Here is a 22,287-nt window from a genome sequence, read left to right on the forward strand (position 1 = left end):
CTGTCAATCAGGAACCCAGACCTCCTCCCGTACAAGGCCTGAGGCCAGAGTTAGATTATTCACACATACACGCACACACATACACACACAGAAGACCCAAAAAAAAAAAAAAAAACTATGACAACATCCAAATACAGCAAGTCACAAACTTTCGTGCCTATGAATAAACTTAGTGAGACACATTTGATCAGAATTTGGGCAAACTCATGTCACAAACACATCCTCACTTACAAATAAATCTTACCGTAGGGTAAACAGTCTTCACGTTTTCCATGTTTAAATATTTGTGCCTAAAAAAAAAAAAGAAAAAAAACTATTAAAATACACAAAAACCTTTACAAATTTAAAACATAAATTATCAAACAACTAGTTGCAATCTTCCAAAATTTTTATCCTAAACACTCGCCATGAGTAACAAAATTTGCTATACAAGAAAGAAATTACGAGACTGAAAATCTTCCGAGTGGGCAGCATAAACCAGGGACGCAGCCTGAGGCGGGGCTCACTGACGCACGCCGGTGTTGAAGTAAGGGCGCTGGCCTGTACGGAGGAAAAAATCGCACCAGGTTCCAGGAACGGCGTGTAACTGAAGGTAACAAAGGATAAGAACTACAGGTTGAATTATCCCACGCAAAGGTAAGGCTCCCACAAACTCATCCTCAACCTGAGTCAGCAAAGGAGAAAGGGCCCCTCCTGCATCGCACCCACGTGGGGCCAGCAGGCCATCAAAACATCAAAACCCTGAAGTCCTCAACCTGAAATTTTACCCTCTGGTTTCAAGTCTGCACAGAGAAAGTGTTAGTCACTCAGTCGTGTCCCACTCTCTGCGGCCCCATGGACTGTAGCCCACCAAGCTCCTCTGTCCATGGACTTCTCCAGGCAAGAACATTGGAATGGGTTGCCATTTCCTTCTCCAGGGGATCTTCCCAACCCAGGGATCGAACCCAGGTCTCCTGCATTGCAGACGGATTCTTTACTGTCTCAGCCACCAGGGAAGCAAGTCTGTAAGACTTGTGGTAATTCACACAGGCACCCAAGCCCTTAAACGAAGAGCTCTAAAGCTGAGCACCTTTAAGAAAACAGCTAAGGAACTCCTCCTCCTTCAGGAATAGCTTTTAACTGGCACAGGAGACCACTTCTTAGACCATCTGAAGGTGCATGGGCCGGACTTCCCTGGACCCTATCCCCCAACACCAGGTCCTGCCGGCCAACGAGCTACGCTGAGTTGAGATGAAGAGGGTGAACACCATCCCAGACAGTCAGCGGCATTTCACGTGGAGACCAACCACCCAGGAGCCCTGGACGCACCAAGGCAGGCACACAGAACAGGCCACAGGGGCTCAGACCCACAGGCCCAAGACATCCCAGTACTCAAAGCACCAAGGAACCTCCTAGCCAGCAGACCACAACTCCACCACCATGTCCCAGCAAGTGGGAAAACATCCTCACCGCACCAACCCTGCTCTGCACCTCTGCTGCAAAGCCCCCCGGCAGAAGTCACGCACTCCTCTGCACTTTCTGCCCTTCTCTTCCCATCAAGGCAACCCCAAAACCATGAGCCAGCCATCAGACTGGGAAGTTCAGGGCACTTCGCTCCTCCGTGACACACACTATAAATGGACAAGGACCCCCAGACATCCATAGGTCACATCTGAAATATACCCATTTCAGGACTGGTAAACCACTCCCCAAACACTTGAAATCTTTGCCTTTACAATCTGCATTTATGACAAGTGGGAAAGTCACCCAGATCCCTGAGCTTCTTCCTGTTAAACTTTGGAAGCAGTCAGGGAGGTGGCTCTGTGGAAAGGAAGGAGGAAGCCATCCAGCAGCCGGATGAGTCTCAACAGGGTGTGGAAGCCCCCAGGCGAGCCACCCACGGCCCTGGGCATAGCACTCTGCACCCTGCTCCAGCAGCAGCGGCCACAAGAGCAACCCTCCCAATGCCGGCCGTCAGCCTCCCACCCAGACTGCCAGGACAGGCCCAGTGGACTGGCTCAGAAGGACAGAGGCCCAAGCTGGTGGCCATGGAGCTGGTCTGGGACCAGGAGCAAGGAGAGGGCAGGCCACACCTCGCAGCCCACTGCCAGCCCTCACCTGCCTCGCATCACTCCAGCTCTACCTTGGCCTCCCCAGGGAGCCAAGCCAGCTCTTCACATGGGACCCAGACAGTTCAGACCCCAACAATAAGGCTTACAGGACACACCACTGTTAGACGCTGCTAACTTTAAAGAACTAAATGTCAGGGTTCGCAACAATAACCTGGCCATGGTGGTCTCAGCTCTGAAGTGCCTCACATACAAACCAGGACAGAGTGCCCGGCCAAGGATGGGGCCTCACTGAGGGTCCGGCTTCTCCTCCAAGCAGAGCAGGGCTGGGGGGAAGGGGTACTCAAGGCTGGCCCAGCCCAGGTCATGGCGCCAGCGCACCGTGGTCACACACCACCTCCCCTCTGTCCTCGGAGCACAAGGCCATCCCCACGGCCAGTGCCGCTGCACACAAAGAACCGGAGCCACTAGGTTATGAAAACCACAACACGACAAACACAAAGTTAGGAAAACCACTCAGGTCTCAATCAACTTTCAAGGTGATAGCAATTATACACTTCAAAACACAAATAAATGTCTTGGTATAAGAATAACTGCTAACACAAATTCTGCTGAAATTTTCTAAACCATGAAGCACACCCTAGCGCGCCAACAGCTCTAGGAGGTGAAGCAGAAAATACCACCAGGAAGACCTTCTGTCTCAACTTCTGAAGCACCAGAACCACCAACAGCTCTGAACCCTGCCCTCCAAGCTCCACACCAAGCCCGGGTGGCAAGAGGAGATCCCGCCACACGGGGCGGCAGGGCGGGCAGACACAGCCAGGTTAGCAGACACGAATGCATGCTGGGCACCACTGAACTCAAAGTGCCCACCCTCCCTTCTCTTCCAGGGGCTTCTACCATCAGAAGTACTACCATTCGGGCATGCTGCTGCTGCTAAGTCACTTCAGTCGTGTCCAACTCTGTGCGACCCCATAGACGGCAGCCCACCAGGCTCCCCTGTCCCTGGGATTCTCAAGGCAAGAACACTGAAGTGGATTGCCATTTACTTCTCCAATGCATGAAAGTGAAAAGTGAAAGTGAAGTCGCTCAGTCGTGTCCGACCCTTAGCGACCCCATGGACTACAGCCTACCAGGCTCCTCCGTCCATGGGATTTTCCAGGCAAGAGTACTGGAGTGGGGTGCCATTGCCCTCTCCAATGTGGGCATGAAAAAGGACAAATCTGAGCCAGTTCTAGTGAGTAGATGAACCTGTTAAAGGGAAGGAATTCAGAAAGAAAAATCTCCTATACTAACGCATATATATGGAATCTAGAAAAATGGTACTGAAGAACCATTTTTTACAGGGAAGGGATAAAGACAGACATATAGAGAACAGACCAGTGGACACAGTGGGGGAAGGCGAGTGTGGGATAGAACGGGGAAAGTAGCATCAACATACATATCTACATATACGAGAAGGGAATGGCAACCCGCTCCAGCATTCTTGCCTGGAGAATCCCATGGACAGAGGAGCCTGGTGGGCTACAGTCCATAGGGTCACAAAGAGTTGGACGTGACTGAAGCAATTTAGCAGGCATGCATGCTACATATACATGTGGAGATATATGCACACACACACACACATATACCAACATATATATTGATACATATAAAACACAGCTGGTGAGAACACAGGGATCCCAGTCTGGCACTCTGTGATGACCTAGACATGTTGGATGCAGAGAGGGGAGGGAGGTGATATATGTATTAATTATGGCTAATTTGCATTGCTGTATGGCAGAAGCTTCCCTGATAGCTCAGTTGGCAAAGAATCCGCCTGCAATGCAGGAGACCCCAGTTCGATTCCTAGGTCAGGAAAATCTGCTGGAGAAGGGATAGGCTACCCACTCCAGTATTCTTGGGCTTTGCTTGTGGCTCAGCTGGTAAAGAATCCGCCTGCATACCGGGAGACCTGGGTTCAATCCCTGAGTTGGGAAGAGCCCCTGGATTCGGGAAAGGCTACCCACTCCGGTATTCTGGCCTGGAGAATTCCATGGACTGTATAGTTCATGGGGTTGCAAAGAGTCGGACATGACTGAGCAACTTTCACTTTCGGCAGAAATCAACACAACGCTGAAAAGCAATTTTCCTCCAGTTAAAACATAAGTTACAAAACAGAATTATTACCATGTGGGGGAAAAATTTTTGTTTTAAAAATCAGTCCTCAAAAACAGTGCGCTGATTATGTGGAATACCCACTGAAGTATTTAGAGGCAGTGGAGTGATTTAAAACAGTTCAACAACACAAGTGTGTGTGGTTGTGTATTTTAATATACACACACAGGTGCACACTAACACATACAACATGCATACATAACGTCAGGAATTCAAGGACTTCCCAAGAGTCCACAGAAACCAAAAGGATGACCAAGGAATTTTATAAACTTTATGACAACAAGTAAGACAACTCAAAGGAAAGTGACAAACTATGAGATTCCAAATTAGCAGAAATGACTTAAAACAGAAAATCTGAATGGACCTGGATCATGTAACAAAACAAAACAAAAAAAATTAATTAGTACTGCAGAATCTTTCCAGAAAGAAAACCCCAGGCCCACATGGCTTCATAACAAATTCTAGCAAACGTGTTGTGTACAACATGCGTGGAGAATCCTCAGCACATTAGGGGGTAGAGAACAAGGAGACCCCTTTGAAAACACATTTTTATTCTATACTTGGTGACGAGCTCAGCAGTTTAGGGGCTGTGCGTCTGTCCCGTAAGCTTTACTGTTGGGGTGTGAGCTTTCTGGGTCCCATGCGAGGGCCTGGCCTGGCTTCCAGGGGAGGCCGTGGTAGAGCTGGAGGGATGCGAGGCAGATGAGGGACAGCAATGGGTGTGCGGTGCGGCCTGCCCTCTCCTTACTCCTGGCCCCAGACCAGCTCCACAGCTGCCACCGGGCGGACTCTGTACACACGAAGAGAAGGGTCACAGTAGTTCTGGATTCTCCCGTGAGTGCACTCAGAAGCACAGAAGGGGTGAACAGGACCAAGAACCAGAGGCCAGGGCTTTGGTTTTATTGGCTGCTTTGCTTTTCCACAGGAAACGGGGCCGTCTTCACCGGCCTTCCCTCCTGAAAACACACGGTCCAACCCAGTGTGCGCAGAGGACGGTGACCCTCAGCAAGGGGAGGAAGTGGCCCACAGAAACCGTCTAGCCTTTAGATGGTCAGGAGGAGCCATCAGCCAAGCCACTAAATGGGGAGGGTGCCCCACTTCTCACGGACGCATAAGACACGAGCCAACTGCAGACCACTGAGGCAGTCACTCCACACAGAGGCAAGCCCATGCAGCACGCACGTCTGAGGCGAGGTGACTGCTCGGGCTCTTCCAGAAACCGGCACAGCACAAGGTGCAAACACACGCATTTCTCAGTAATCGCTCTCAACCACCACACCTTCCAGTCACCACCCACCCAAGCCAGCTCTTCTGCCCGCTGTGCAACCAGCTTCCCTCCCCGGGGCATGTTCTCTAGCCGTAAATCACAGGCTGTCAGCTGCTGGAAGCAAGTCTGCCCGGCTGCCGAGCAGGAGATGCTGGTCTGAGGCCCCTGAAGGCACCACCGAGTCAAGGCCAGGAAAAGCAGCTCCATCCCAGGCTCCGGGAGAAAGGGGCCCATGCCATGCGGCTCAGGGGTGCTACGAGTCCCCAAGAACTATCCTGCGAGCTGAGGAGCACTGCGGGACACCTGGCTGCAAGACAGCCCATTCCCCGTCCCTCAGGAAGACGGGACATCGCCAGCAGACGGCACAGGGCCAGGAAGCGCAGCCTCCCCCGTTCTGTGCTCCTGAGTCCCGTTTCCAGGCTGAGGAGGGCACCGGGCCCCAGTACCACTGTTCCTGATGTGCACACACAAAGGGGACAACACGTGATCAGAAAGGACCATCGGCACCAACACTTCAGTTCCAGGCTGGCTGCCACTCAGAGCTTGACCGATGGTCCTCGTGGGAGCCACAGAGCCCAAGCAGGGCCAAACCTTCCATGGAAGGCAACAAAGGCTAATTGCTGAGCACCCTTCAAGTAAACCCAAAGGCACTGTACAGAGGGATTCTCTTAACTCACACTCCGGGACCCCTCCCACCAGGTCAGAGAAGAAACCTCACCACCACCCCTCTTCCACCACCCTCCATTCGCCCACCCTGACACACACACACACACACACACCTGGAGGCTTGCAAAAATAAAAGGGGAGGGAGGGACATGAAAGGTGCCATCATCTCCCTAAGAAATCAAAGCAAGCTGAAACTAGATGAGGGAGAACCAAGAAATACAGAGGAGAGCTGACCTGGAGGCCACGCCCAGTGGCCACGCGGAGGGACCGGCCCGAGGGAGGGCAAGCCAGCCCGCCCAGAGGCACCTCCAGCCTCAAGAGGCAGAGGGCAGCTGCTCCCCTCAGAGTGTGCCTGCTCTGTGTCCTCAGGGCTGCTGCTGCTGCTGCTAAGTCGCTTCAGTCGTGTCCGACTCTGTGCGACCCCATAGACGGCAGCCCACCAGGCTCCCCCGTCCCTGGGATCCTCCAGGCAAGAACACTGGAGTGGGTTGCCATTTCCTTCTCCAATGCATGAAAGTGAATTCGCTCAGTCGTGTCCAACTCCTAGCGACCCCATGGACTACACCCCACCAGGCTCCTCCATCCATGGGATTTGCCAGGCAAGAGTACTGGAGTGGGCTGCCATTGCCTTCTCCACGTCCTCAGGGCTACATACATTAAAGGGAAAAGAAAAAAACTTCCTCAACTATGGAAAAATTCTAATTGCTGAAGTTGAGCTTTCAATGGTTGGGATAAACAGCTGACTATTATTGGCTAAAACCCAGAATGAAAAATTACAATTCTGATAAAACACATTTATTAATACATCAAGTAAACTTAAAAGGATTTTAAGTACATAAATATGTAAATAATACTTAACAGTTATAAAGAAATGTTTAAACAATCAAAACAATCACATCTAGCTTTATCTTCCCACTGTGTGTTCAATCTTTCCCTAACCTAACGGTGAAATCCCAACTATAAACACACACCTTCACAGGCAGGCAGATGGAGCCCCACCCCAGCCCCTGACCACAGCTTCCAGTGTCCCACCTGGAAAAGGAGGCCGCACAAGAGCTCAGAGGACACCGGACAACCATGCCCTCCTGTCTTCAGACGTCAACCTGCTTGTGACGATGCATTCTACCACCTTATTAGCCGCCGAGCTTTCTCAACCGCTCCGAGCAGAACATGAAGAGGTCAGGATCCTAACAGCAAGCTGCACTTTGGTGGTCCCATTTAAATGACCCCTCCCCAGACCCGAGCACTTGGGCCACCTCTGGCCTCACCACCCGGAGGAGCCGTTTTTCCAGGCAGGGGTCAGACGACTGGGAAGCTACTCAGGTGGCTCTCACCTGGCCCAGCCACCCCGACAAAGCCTGGTCAGACACCACAAACCACAAGCAGCCACACAAAGGCACAGGCAGGCTTTCCACCACCCCTAATACATGAATTTCAAACACCATGAAGCTAAAGAAGCTCAAAGCTCTGCCCTTAAAAGGATCAGAATCAATCTGAAGAGCAGTAAAGATGCTGCTGCACCTCGACCTCCACACTGGGAAGCTAAACCCCGAGGATGGGAAAGACCAGAGGGACAGTCTTGGGGGCAGAGCCACACCAGCGGACTTCCAATCCCTCCCCAACGGGCCTCAATAGGACCACTGACTTTACTGCTAAAGATTCCTCAGATGAAAACAGACTCTCAGTCGACTGACGAGTACCAAAACTACTGACTGCACAAACTATTTGCCAACACATGACATACGAAGGATACTAAACACACGATCCCGATCCCAGAAACTGAGAAACGATCAACATGGAGCCTGCACAGCTCCCAGCGCCAAGGTCAGAGGAGGGGCCATGCTCCCCAGAGAGCAGTCCCAAGCAGAGCTGGCTAGGATGCAGGAAGGGGCAGGGGCCGAGCTCGGGAGCCGAGCCCAGCAAGAAGACAGGACTATGTGCAGGAGGGAGACACGAGGAGGGAGACACGAGGAGAAAGGGGAGAAGAGCCTCGCCTGAAACCAGACGGGCAGAGCTGAGCCTACTGAACCGAAGGGCTTTGACGGGGAAGGCCACGTGGGCAGCAGAAACGAGCATGGGACGCAGAACACCCAGAGGCAGCGCCCCTGCCCAGAAGGACCCTCAAGACGGGGCGGGCCGCCGAGTGGAGGGCGGGCAGCAGCGGGCAGACACCCACGCTTGAGGCGAGGACCTGGGTGGAGGCTGGGGGGAGGCGGCGGGGGCAGCCAGCATGGAGTAAAGGAGGGCTGGGCCAGGGAGACACCTCGCGCCATGTCCCTGCCGTGGGGCTCGGCACTGGACCTGGCCTGGGGGGCACAGACAGCGCCGGCCGGCACCCTCCTCTGCTACGGGGCCGCACTCAGAACTCGGGCGGGAGAAGGGCAAAGCCACAGCATGGCAGACACTGCCTTGAGCTGTGGAGCCTGAAGCACCAGAGGTGAGCAGAGCCGGAGCTCTGGGAGCGAGGACAGAAGCCAGGGACGAAGGTCAGGGAGACTCAGGCATAGACAGTGCGCTGGAGGGCAGGGGAGGGTGGCCAGGCAGCCGGGTCGGTGGGGGCTTTGAGGCGGGGCACCGCCACCTGGGTGGAGGGACATTGGCCAGACAGTCTGCGTCTGTCTCCCACAGGGCACAGAGCTCTGTGTCTGTCTCTCATTCAAGCGTCGGGGGGGGGGGGGGGGGGGGGGGGCGCGGCGATGGCTGAGTCCCTTCCCCTGCAAGCGTGGGCCCAAGCTGGGCCGCCGGCGAGGGCGCACCTGTCCTGCAGGACACGTCACCCCACCACACAGCAGGTGTACAAACCAGGCCGCCGGGAAACGGAGGCCAGCCTCACACCGTGCGTGTTCTAACAAAACCCGTGCACTGGGCCGCCCGCCGCGCAGAAAACAATGAGTCACGAGAGACGAAAGCGGCCTCGGAGTTGGCTGCTCCACGTCTCAGACACAGGGGGAAACTGAAGGTGCCTTATTTCTGCTGAATCTGACGACAGCACAGGAACCTTTCACAGACGTGCACACCCTGAAAACGGCCACGTTCAAAGGGTTCTTACCCCACGTCCCTCCACCCAGAACCTTGCTCCAGGCAAGTGCTGTGACTAAAATCCCAAGCAGGTTCGTCTGTCCTCTGGCCAAACACCTTAAATGAAACCACTGGGTGCTGTTTCCAAAGCACCCTGGACGGACAGGCATCACACCCTCATGAGAAAGGTTCTGAGTGAGCCAGCGCCTTCTCTTCACCTCCCTGGCTTTTCATGTTGTCTGTGACTGTTTCACCCTTTAACAAGGTGTACTTCTGACAGTGATAGAACGGACAGAAGAAGCCTCACTGTGAAGGGGGGACACACCCCAGACGCTGGCAAAGAGGACAGAGCACCCCTGTCCAGTGCCAGGGTGGGGGTCACGGAGTGGCAGGGCAGGGCACACAGAGAGCCACCCGTCTGTGAACCTGCAGGGCCAGGGTGAGGAGGGCACAGCTGCCGGTTCGAGCAGAGTGCAGCAAGTCCAAACGGCCACCAGCCTCCATTTTTAATACTGTGTTTCCTTTCCTTGAATTTCCTAGATTTCCACTAATCCTAATGCTTAAGGAGGGCCTAAACCAAAGAATGTTTCAAAGAGATAGAATTAAGGGGCCTTCCAATGACATGAAGCCGCCAGATACTTGTTTCCCTCCCACAAGAGTTAAAAAAAAAAAAAATCACTGCTGCAAGAGGAATATGCTTCTAGGGAAATAAAAATCAAGCCCCAGTTTCGACGGTACTTGTTACGAGTCCACCTGTTTCGCCTAACCCACACTAATGAGCAGGTGGATAGAGTGAAGCCAAGTGCATCAAAGGAGGCAGATGGAATCCTGAAGCGCAGCACACCTGCAGGTTTCGTCATGCACAGCGGACGCCGAGCCTCCCCGTTCAGGTCTGACGAGCTCATGGCGAAACCGCTCCTGCCCGGGAGAGCTCAGCACCAACACTGCTTCCTCCTGCCCGGGCAGGCAGCGGCAGCAGCAGCAATTAGACCAGATTTCTCCTTCAAAAGAAAGGAAAGGAAAGAAGGCACATGATTCCAGGGAGACCCTAGGGCTTTTTTTTTTTTCTCCAGAGGAACCACTGGGCTTCTGAGGCTGCAGAAGAGACGGGCCTGCCCCCGGGAGCACAGCAGGGCCACCTCCCCTGGCAGAGCTCTCGAAGCAGGCAATACCCTCGCCGAGGGCACATCTCCCCAGAGAGCACCAGGGCGTGGCTGCCAAAGCACCTCGGCCTGCAGGGCTTCCTCCTCTGGGCCAACACGGGGGCAGGGACGTGAGGTTCAACTTTGCTAAGGCTTTGAGAAAATCACTTTACTCCTCAGGAGGAAGACACAACAGGCCTTCACTCCTCCTGAGTGTAAAACGGGGAGGCCTCCCGGTATAAAGCCCTTCCCCACTTGAGGCCAGGGAAGGGGCAGGAGAGCGGCAGCGGGCTCGCCAACACCTGTGCCCCACGCGGGAAGAAGGAGCAAAACTTGGGAACAGCCTAGAAACAAGCAGTGAGAGGATCAAAAATCTTAAAAAAAAAAACAAAAGAGAAAGAAAGGACCTCTGGGCCCAGCCACAGCAGAAACTGGGCAGGAAGTGACCCCATGACCTTCTCAAGCCAAGAGGCCCCCAGCATCCCGAGGACTTGAGTTGGAGGAGGCCACAGGACTGCTTGCTGGTGGCCTGAGCACAAAAGCCCACCGCCACCAATTCTGAGCGAGGGCCACAGAGGCCCCGCCAGCTGCAGGCCCCAGGGGGTGGTCACCGCTGGCTCCAGCCCTGCAGAGAAGGCACCCACAGCCCAGGTGCCCTGACCCAGATGCAGCAACGGCCTCAGGAGGGGTGGCTTCCAGGCCAGGGGGTGCTGCCAGGAGACCCCAGGAGCCTATCAAGGACACAGATTCCAGACTAGGCGGAAGAGGTCTAAAGCAGGACAAAAGTGAGTCAGGAAGCGGCACCCATGTCCAGACGGGTCTACCCTGCAGGCCCAAGTGGACTGACAGGCTCAGCGGCGTTCATCAGACCCTTGTTTCTCTATGACCTAAGACTTCTCAATGTGACTCACCCCAAAAAACTAAGAATCCACTTACATTCAAACCTTCAAATAAACCATCTCAGCCCTATTCACCCCATTCTTCACCAGGACTCGATGCGCTGCACACGCCCACCCAGGAACCCTGCAGCGAGAGCCTGGTGACTAGGACCACTCCCTCCCCTCTGCTCCACGCTCAGCACCGTTCTCGGCCAGCCTCCCCCAGCACCGACCCCCAACAAAGCAGAGTCCTCCTGAAGCACCTCCCCACACAGGTGGCTGGAACGAGAGTTGCCTGCAGCCACAAGCTGATACCCATGTTTCGTCAATATGACAGGTGGGTCTGCCATAAAAAGTTTCTAGAAGACCTCAGAAACACAGGAAGTATAAATTGTTACACTTAAAAAAAAAAATCTACTGCTACTATTGTAGCAAGGAAGCGGAAAATATATGCTCAAACAAAATCTTACACAGGAGTTTTCAGATCAGGTTATTCAGAGTATCTCAGAATTCTGAGTAACTACAATGGAGTATTAAGAAAGGAAGCACTGACAGGCTACAACGTGGAAGTCCTGCGGGAACACGATGCCAAAGAAGCCAGATTCGAAAGGTCACTCTGTACACGACTGCACTTGTACCAAACGTCCTCGATAAGCAAAGCTAGAGAGACAGAAAATAGGTCACTAGCTGCCAGGAACTGGGGGTGCTGGGGGCGACGGATGAGGAGGTGCTGCTCATGTGTGTGGGATTTCCTTTAGGGGTGATCAGAGTATTCTGGAATTACACAATGGTGACAGTTGTATCTTGTGCATGTACAAAATAATCACTGAACTTTAAAGGGTGTACTATGCAAATTATATCCCAACTTATTAAAAAGCATTGTAATAACATATTACATTTATTTACAGAATAAAAGGACACATGAAAAAACAGACATCACCTCAACAGACTACAGGAATTCAGGATAGGTTTTATTTTTCAAGGTTCTTGGTGGTGTTTTTTTTTTTAAATGTCGAGATAGTCTCATCATTTAAATGACAGTCCTTCCTGAAGATATTGTGAATGAAAAGACACAGATGAGAGAACATTCTCGGAGTGGAAGAGGCAGGGCAGAGTGCTGTCCTCTGCTTCTCCCACCTCCTGACCCTCTGCCCCAGGCCATCACGCCATCAGCCTCACTTTCCCCAGGCCCTCTCGCCTCCTACACCCCGTCAGAACCTGCCACCGCCAAAGAGAGAAGATGGGAGGACACCCAAGAAGATGACATCACACTGAGTCACGGCACAAATGCCCCCGTTTAAACACAGCCCAAAACACCCTGCTCTCCTCTAAGCGGGCCCTGGGCCCTCCAGCTTCAGAGACTAGGACAAAGTCACCCACTGCAAGGACCACAGGGCCCAGGAAAGGGAGCCATGACCCCAGAGCTTCAGGTGTGGCAGCATCCCCTCCCCTGAAGAATTTAAACTAACCTTTCCTCCCCGTCTACACTAGAAAAAGTACCACCAGACAAGCAAAGGCGGTAGCCAGCAAAGGGTGCGGGTCCGGTCTGCACGTGGTGCGAACACCCAGAGCATTTGAACAAGAACAAATTCCAAATCACCTGGCTTGTTCCCTTCACGCTGGTTCTAACCATTTTCCTCTGTAACATGTCTAAGCAGCAGGAAGCCCGGGGAGGACACTCCCCTGCCCGCCCACTGGCCCTGGCTCTGCTCTGTAGGCACCAGTGCCCCCTGGCGGCGACGCACAGCATCACCAGTTCATCCCCTTCACCTGGGCAGAAAGTCGATCGTCAACAGCACAGGGCCAGCCCTGGGTCCCAGGGCCCAGCGCAAAGCAGCAGAGGAAAGAAATCGAGTTGATCATCGTGTCGGGATTCAATGTCTCCTGTGTTCCAGCCACTTCACAGTGAAACCAAGGGATTAAACAGGGCTTGTCCCTGCCGTTCCCACAACCCCACAGACTGCTGAAGCCCCACTGGGGCAGTGTTCATTTTACCAGGGCCTGCAGCGTCCCGTCCATGGCGATGACCCCCTCGATGGTCTGGAAGGAGGAGCGGGCCAAAGTGCACAGGCTCCAGTCCAGGAAACTCGCCATCTTCTTCTGCTTGACGTCAGGCCGCGTGACAAACCTGCCGGAAGAGAACAGACAGGTAGTGACAGTTCAAACCTGGCCCCGGCTGACAAGAGCCCACCCTTTCCTGGCCTACCACCACTCTCCAATGAAGACCCTGGCCCTCGGGTGGCGATTCCCACCACCACCTCTCTGGAGTCTCACACAGTCCCTCCCCTCCCAGCTCCTGCCTCCTGAGCCCCTGCTCATCCCAAGGCCCCGTGAACCACAGGCCCACCTTCACCCGAGCCCAGCAACGGCCACGCTTTGGCCCAACTCGGCATCCCTTCCCCATGGGACTCCGCACTGCCACCTGCGATCTCCACTCTGCACCTGCCTCAGGACTCGTTCCCCATCCTCTCTGGCTGCTGCAGAGCCCCACGTGGAGCGCCAGCCGTGTCCACGGCCCCACTGTTCCCATCACAGGTGCGTGCTCAGCGCAGCCCTCCCCACGTGCTGGCACTTGCCCACCCTCTTGCACGCTGGTCTGGGCCAGCAGCCAGCCTCAGGCTCCCACACTGAAGCCTGGGCCCCCTTCGCTCCTCTCCAACCAGCGCACACGCCTGTCCCCTGGCTCCAGGACTGAGGCCGAGCCCCCGTCCTCCAGGGAGCCTGCAGTCTGGGGGCAGAAACACAGGAAGCAGGCAAACAAGAAGGAAAGAGCTGAGGGGAGGATGGGAGGCCCAGGGACAGCATAGGGAGGTGACCTGTGAGGACCAATGCCACGGAAACACGCCAGGTCACACTCGCCCCAGGAGCAGCATTTGGCAAGCCCGGCACCGTCCTCTGCACCCTGCAGGACCCTCTCATCCTGACCAGAAGCCCCCAACCCACCCCCCACAGGCCCCTCTTCTCTCAGCCACCACCGCCCAGCGCCAGAATTATACTGCAGCCACGTGGAAGGTCTCTGGGTCAAAAAAAACAAAGCTGCCATTACTGTCTTCCGCCACCCCCAACAGGGCACACACCCAGAGACACGGTCACCAAGGATTTACCAAACTTTAGGATGCTGGTTACCAAGGAAAACTCACATGCCATACCCTCAAGACGTCTTGTTTCGGTGGGTCTGGGAAAAGGGGCCAAAAATTTCACAAAATCTGCACTTCAGGGGGATCATCTAAAATGGATAGTTGGTGATATATACCCATCTCAATGTCCCTGGCCCTGTTTAAAGCCCTTTGATGAGGGGGAGGGTGCGGATAGGATGAGGGCCACACCCATAGTGATCTGATCCTCAGCCTGACCTCCAATCAGCCCACAGGCTGAAGACAACAGCCAGGCGCCAAGCACCATACCACGCCAGCAGGCATGCACCACACCACGTGGGCAGGCGCAGCATTTGCAGCGGGGCAGCCCTCGGGACAGGCAAGGGTACAGGCAGAGTGGCCCACAGGGCCGACAGGCAGCCCGGCTGGGACCCAAAGCCCTATTCAGAGACACAAGTCACGGCGCCGGCCACTCAGGGTCACACTCCCTGCTTCCTCCACCCGCTCGCCTGCGGAGTCAGCAGGAGCCCGAGGTTCTGTGCACATCCTGTGGTGGCTGACTTCCACTCCTAGGCAAAATCATACAAGGCAAGTAGCCAAATCACAGTAAAACACCCAGGGCTCCTTTGAAAGATTTAAGCAAGTAGATTTTTTTTTTTCTTACCAAAAGTGTAACGTTGGCAGCAGAGGTCCTAAAGTACAAATAAGCAAAAATGGAAAACATCTACACCACAGATGTAACGCCCAGAAAAAGACCCTTCTGCACACACTGAAAGATCTCTGAATCCTATGCTTCCTTACTTTTTAGGAAAACTTACATCACAACTTACATCCACTGTCAATGTGGAGCCCAGAAAACACATGCGAGTGTTTTCAGAGACCCGCCCCCCCCCCGCCTTTTCCTTCTCTAGAAAGGTAAGCGCCAGAGAGTGAGCAGCAAAACCTTCTAACAACAGGACCAGACCTACCAGGGGGACAACGTGCAAAACACTGGTGGGACGGACACACCGCTCACCGGTACTGCTACCACACGGCACCTGGCCCGAGAGTGAAACAGCACAGGTGATGTGACAACCCTATTTTGTGTAAGAACTTATTGTGTGTTTTTAAATTAATAAAGGAAAAGTGAAATGTTCATAAAATGATGAATTTAGTTACAAGAGGGAAAAAAAAATCTGTTATATAACCTATAACAAAAGAAATTCCAAATGGATTAATAATTCTGTATGAAACAATAAAAAGGTAGAAAAATATCAGTCAGTCCACTCGCTCAGTCATGTCTGACTCTTTGTGACCCCAGGGACTGCAGCACGCCAGGCCTCCCTGTCCATCACCAGCTCCCTGAGCTTGCTCAAACTCATGTCCATCCAGTCAGTGATGCCATCCAACCATCTCATCCTGTCGGCGCCTTCTCCTGCCTTCAACCTTTCCCAGCATCAGGGTTTTTTTTTCAAATGAGTGAGTTCTTCATATCAGGTGGCCAAAATATTGGAACTTCACCATCAGTCCTTCCAATGAATATTCAGGACTGATTTCCTTTACGATTGACTGGTTTGATCTCCTTGCTGTCCAAGAGACTCTCAAGAGTCTTCTCCAATACCACAATTCAAAAGCATCAATTCTTTGGCGCTCAGCTTGCTTTAAGGTCCAACTCTCACATCCATACATGACTACTCGAAGGGAAAACCATAGCTTTGACTAGACAGACCGTTGTCGGTAAAGCAATGTCTCTACTTTTAACATGCTGTCTAGGTTTGTCATAGGTTTTCTTCCAAGAAGCAAGCGTCTTTTAATTTCATGGCTACAGTCACCATCTGCAGTGATTTTGGAGCCCAAGAAAATAAAGTCTCTCACTGTTTCCACTGTTTCCCCATCAGATGCCATGATCTTAGTTCTCTGAATGCTGAGTTTTGAGCCAGCTTTTTCACTCTCCTCTTTCACTTTCATCAAGAGGCTCTTTAGTTCCTCTTCACTTTCTGCCATAAGGGTGGTGTCATCTGCATATTGATTATTGCAGGTTATTGATATTTCTCCTGGCAATCTTGATTTCAGCTTGAGCTTCATCCAGCCTGGCATTTTGCATGATGTACTCTGCATATAAGTTAAGTAAGGAGCATGACAATATGCAGCCTTGACGCACTCCTTTCTCAATCTGGAACCAGTCTGTTGCTCCATGTCCGGTTCTGTCGCTTCTTGATCCGCAGACAGGTTTCTCGGGAGGCAGGTAAGATGATCTGGTATTCCTATTTCTTTTAAGAATTTTCCACAGTTTGTTGTGATCCACACAGCCAAAGGCTTTAGCCTAGTCAATGAAACAGAAGTAGATGTTTTTCTGGAATACTCTTTGATTTTTCTATGATCTAACGGATGTTGGCAACTTGATCTCTGGTTCCTCTGCCTTTTTTTTTTTTACTTTATTTTACTTTACAATACTGTATTGGTTTTGCCATACATTGACATGTCCTCTGCCTTTTCTAAGTCCAACTTGAACATCTGGAAGTTCTTGGTTCATATACTGTTGAAGCCTGGCTTGGAGAATTTTGAGCATTACTTTGCCAGCGTGTGAGATGAGTGCAATTGTGCGGTAGTTTGAGCATTCTTTGGCATTGCCTTTCTTTGGGACTGGAAAGAAAACTGCCCTTTTCCAGTCCTGTGGCCACTGCTGAGTTTTCCAAATTTGCTGGCATATTGAGTGCAGCACTTTCACAGCATCAGCTTTTAGGATTTGAAATAGCTCAACTGGAATTCCATCACCTCCACTAGCTTTGTTCGTAGTGATAGTTCCTAAGGTCCACTTGACTTTGCATTCCAGAATGTCTGGCTCTAGGTGAGTGATCACACCATTGTGGTTATCTGGGTTATAAAGATCATTTTTGTATAGTCCTTCTGTGTATTCTTGCCACCTCTTCTTAATATCTTTTGCTTCTGTTAGGTCCATACCATTTCTGTACGTTATTGTGCCCACCTTTGCATGAAATGCTTCCTTGGTGTCTCTAATTTTCTTAAAGAGATCTCTAGTCTTTCCCATTCTATTGTTTTTCTCTCTTTCTTTGCACTGATCACTGAGGAAGGCCTTCTTATCTCTCCTTGCTATTCTTTGGAACTCTGCGTTCAGATGGACATATCTTTCCTTTTCTCCTTTGCCTTTCACTTTGGAATGCAGAGTTCCAAAGAATAGCAAGGGGAAATAAGAAAAATATATGGTTCTTTGTAAAATGTCTTATGACAGTAAACCTTTAAGCATAAAAGTAAAAAATAAAAGAAAATAGCTACCATGTTGACATTAGAATTAAAAACTTCAGTCCAAAGAAGTAAAAGGCTACCATCCAGTCTTCCCAGGGGGCTCAATGGTAAAGAATCCGCCTGCCAGTGCAGGAGTGGGTTCAATCCCTGGCACAGCAAGACCCCACGTGCACCACAGCTACCGAGCCTGTGCTCCGGAGCCCGGGAGCCGCAACTGCCGAGCCCAGGTGCTGCAGCTACTGAAGCCCGAGCACCCGAGAGCCTGCGCGCCACAACAAGCGACGCCGCTGCAACAAGCAGCCCACACATGGCAACAAGAGTAGTCCCCGCTCACGACAGCTAGAGAAAGCCCACGCAGCAACACAGACCCAGCACAACCTTAAATAAACAATAATTTTTAAAAAAAGGTTACCAACCACCTGGAGAAAATATCACACCCTCCTTGAGCTAACAGCCTTCACAGAGAAAGTGCACACTAGCACAGAAAAAGCACCAAGAAACCCACAGATATTAGAAATCGGATTACAACACAGGACGTAAGATGAAATAAGATTAATGTGTTGAAACTCACCAGTGATCAGTGAAATACAATCTAAACATTAGTAATAAATAAAACAAACGCACAGTGCAACTGGGGGAACGGGGTTGTGCTGTAGGCTGCCTGTGATGGCAGAGATTTTGATCTTGCTCCCAAGAGTCACTGGTGTACAGATTCAACAATGTCCTTGTGTCCTGTGACTCAGAAGGCGGCCTCTAGGGGACTATCCTAAGAAAATAATCCCAAATATCAAAATAGGTTTACACCCAAAGCTAGTCAGTACATCACTACTGATAAGAGGAAGACGTGAGGTAGCTGGTTAAGAGTAAAAACAGTGGAATATAAAGGAGCCATTTAATCAGTGGTAATGTGAAATTAAGTGAAAAAACAAGTGTTAATTCAATGAGATTGTGCTATGCAAATTCCATACAGTGACAACACAGAAAAATAAACCAAAAAATACAACACATGTATTGTGTATTATGATTATAAATGGGTGGGGTTTTCCTAATTTTCTATGTTCCAACTTTTCCACATGGAGCATACATTGATTTCATAGTTAGATAAAAACATCTGCTTTTTAAAACTAATATAATCAGGAAGAATAAAGGCATATTTTTCCATTGGTGAGTTTCTGTACAATCAGGAAGAATAAAGGCCTATTTTTCCATTGACAAGTTTCTATAAAGTAACACTCATATCCAAATGTCTTGGCATCAACGTAACAAAGTTACAGAACGCGCAGCCCATGTTTAAAGGTTCTGGTTAATGAAAGGAAACTGATGCAGCTGTAGATGAACTACACATGGTAAGGGGAAGCATTCAAAGCTGATAGGGTAGACAGGCAGCTCCCTCATGGAACTCCAAAAAACAGACGCCAGTGGGTCAGAGGCCACAGATGACCACTCTTCATAGCCAGGGTCTCACTGTAACAGCTCATCAAAGACAGGTGAGTCAGAACCCACCTGTGAGGCAGGTTACCTAGAGCAGCTCTAGACCTGAGGTCATCTGCCCTTTCTACGGCTAAAGGAAACTGGGTGTGCACCTACAGCCTAGCTAAATCAGCTGGAGCTCTTTTAACGCGCTAAATAAAAACCCGGCCGCAACCTTACGAACGCCAGCTCGCCCAACCACTAGATGGCGCAGGAGCAGCCAGTCAGCAGCACACAGGCCACCAGGGGTCTCTGGCTACCACCTTTCTGGAGGACACCTGGAGAAGAACCATTTAGGGTTTCAGCCCTCCTCGCCCCACAGTGCAGTACTCCACTAGGTCAAGCTCAGCAGAATGCTACCAAATCAGTACTGCTGATAATAAAGACATGATGCTTCATTTAACAAATTTAGCAAACATTTGGGGAAAAGGAGACTTTCAACTTGATCAACCTTTCCAGTAGCTGCATTTAAAACCCCTAGAATGTTCATTCCTCTTCTAGGAATTCATCCCTAAGAATCAATCAGAAATCAAACAATCTATGGCTACCAGAGAAAGGGGTCAGGGAGGGGAACTGGGGAACGGCAGTCAAAAAGGTAAAAATTTCCCACTATAAGAGGAATAAGTACTAGAGATGTAACATGCAACATGATAAATATAATTAACACTGATATATTCATATATGAAAGTTGTTGAGAGTAAAACCTGGGGGGAGGGGCGATAACGGATAGAGAAAAAAGGAGTTATTATGAGATTATATGAAATTATGTGTGTGAAACTTCTGAAAACTGGGAAGCACTACAGAATATGATAAATCTTTCATTCAATTAAAAAAAAGAGTAAATCCAAAGTCATCACAAAGAAAGAGTTATCACAGGAAAAAAAACTTTTTTCCTGTATCTTTACTTTTGTATCTACATGAGATGATACCTGATCACTAAGCCTACTGCAATAATCATTTTATGATTTATGTAAGTCAAATCTCCATGCTGTAAGCCTTAAACTTGTACAGTGCCATACATCAATTATATCTCAACAAACGTGGAAGGAGAAAATAGAGCCAATCAAAAGGGTACGAAGTTTCATGTTGAGTGTCTGCTGCTGCTGCTAAGTCGCTTCAGTCACGTCCAACTCTGTGCGACCCCACAGACGGCAGCCCACCAGGCTCCCCCGTCCCTGGGTTCTCCAGGCAAGAACACTGGAGGGGGTTGCCATTTCCTTCTCCAATGCATGCAAGTGAAAAGTGAAAGTGAAGTCACTCAGTCATGTCCAACAGCGGTGCTAATTTTACTAACAAAAGGTCTACTCGTGCATGGGGCTAAGCCAGCCTGCCGGCCCCTGGAACAAACCTGCATTTCCCCCGCGCCGGTGCCAGGGATCAACACGCCCACCGACAGTGGGGAACAGAAGACCCAGCAGTTACATCTCTGGGGATGACAGTACGTGTGAGTCTTATTCTGCACTTCTTTTTAATCTTCCAAAACACATATGATTACTTTCACAGTTAGAAAGAAACCCATGCTTTTTCATTCCTTGTCAAAACCATGAGAGAGCTCTGTCGCTGACTTTCTCCTCACCCAGGGGAGGTATATCAGACATGCTTCCTTCCTCACTCCTAAAATCAGCCTCTTGAATTCAGGCTCTGCCCAATGGTTTAGCAAGTACTTCCACAAATACTTCCTTCAGTGTCCCTAAATGCCCCATAAATCAAGCATGTCTCTTCCCACCTTGCACAAGATCACGGCCACACACCTAAGACAAGGTGACTCTGAAGTGTTGCCACAATCAAGACATCCAAAAGCTCTTACAGCCAGTTTTCAACTTTCATAAAGAGGGGATAAAAGTCAAATTTTTTAACTCGTTTACACTCTACACATACTTTAAATCACATCATACAAAAGATTTGCTTTCTTCCATTCTCATATTCCATGAAACAAGTTACTCAGTTTTCATACCCATCTTTGGCACCTTTTTTTTATTTTTGAGACTTCTCAGGCCCTGCTGCCTGGGTCGTCTTACTCAGCTCATCAGAAAAACCCATCTGTGCCTGCTTCAGGCACAGACTGTTTTTAGTTAACATGCAATGTTTGGGGATTTTTATCCCCAGCCACAATGATGCAATCACAGCCCATGATCTCCACAAACCAGTGTGGACTGCTCTCTAAGTGACTTCCAAAGGCTCTTTTAACTGACACCCTGCTGGAGGAGAGATCTGGCCCCATAAAACTGCCACACTTGTTCAAAATCTGCACTCCCTTGATGGGCCCACGAGCCACTAACCTGCCATCAGGTAACCCTGAGCCCCTAACCAGCACTGACGGGGGCCACATCAGGGTCAGGTTCCCTTTACCAGTGCTGGGTTCCCTCAGGGAAAGCAGCACAGTCCTCGGACAGCAAAGATTCCCCAGGACTTGCAACCGAGTGCCCTCTCTGATGACAACAGAGAGACAGGTAACAGATGGCAAATCGACTCAGAAAGCACTTACTTGGACACGAGGACAGCAGCTGCGTCTCGGGCCTTGTCACTGACGACCAGGTAAGACTACAGGGAAGGGTAAAAGGACAGGCATCATTACACACATGATATAAACATCAGGGACCCGCTCGGCCGCCTGGGCCCTCACTCAGCAGATCCACACTGCTCAGGGTGCAGGCTCAGCGGCAGAGGCCAGACACTCTGAAGCTGCATGAACCACTCATGAACATGAGCTCAGGGCTGCAGCTGCCACACGTGTGCTCACTCTCAGGGGAGAGCCCAATCCGCACGCAGCGTGTGGCCACACTCCTTGAAACGTACATTCGCAAAAGTGACTGAAAAATGAAGCACGTGTGTTGCTACCCGGAGTGTGCATGGAACAGGCCTGGGGCTGCCAGCACCATGGCATTCAGAAGAGCCGGGAAGCCCGGCTCAAGCACGGGAAGGCTGCAGTTTAACGCAGTGACTCTGACACCTCTAAGAGGCTTCCAATTCTCAACCACTTCCCAAATAAAATACTTATAAGATCTTCCTTCTGAAGGACAAATCTCTAGAAACTGGGCCTCTCCTTGGGCAATCCCACTTAGGAGACAAGCACCCAGAGGGTAACCAAACTCAGCTAGAAACAAACCACCCATCTAGAAAAGACTACTAATATTTTAGAAATAAGGATACAGTGGTGCACCTTTTCCCTTAACGACTCTGAGGGAGATGTCTACTTACTGACGTGAGGCATTCAGACCAAACTCCTCCAGGGAAAAGCAGGTCCCAGAGCAGCAGGACACCCAGGGCCCTGTACATGTGGGCCACATGGAGCAGGCTGGCAGC

At 50.9% G+C, this 22,287-nt stretch overlaps 1 protein-coding gene across 2 annotated transcripts in view; it reads right to left on the minus strand.

Moving 5' to 3' along the window:
• The window catches only part of TBCD (tubulin folding cofactor D), a 144,153-nt gene that overhangs the window by 109,956 nt on the left and 11,910 nt on the right, over positions 1-22,287 (minus strand). For both annotated transcript variants that reach the window (XM_052657027.1, XM_052657026.1), the window contains exons 6-8: positions 21,470-21,525; positions 13,172-13,304; positions 245-290 (exon numbers count right to left, since the gene is read on the minus strand). In XM_052657027.1, the coding sequence (XP_052512987.1) occupies positions 245-290; positions 13,172-13,304; positions 21,470-21,525 (235 nt within the window). The remainder of the gene's footprint in view (positions 1-244; positions 291-13,171; positions 13,305-21,469; positions 21,526-22,287) is intronic.

This window comes from Budorcas taxicolor, chromosome 19 (assembly GCF_023091745.1).
Source record: "Budorcas taxicolor isolate Tak-1 chromosome 19, Takin1.1, whole genome shotgun sequence".
Classification (NCBI taxonomy): Eukaryota; Metazoa; Chordata; class Mammalia; order Artiodactyla; family Bovidae; genus Budorcas; species Budorcas taxicolor.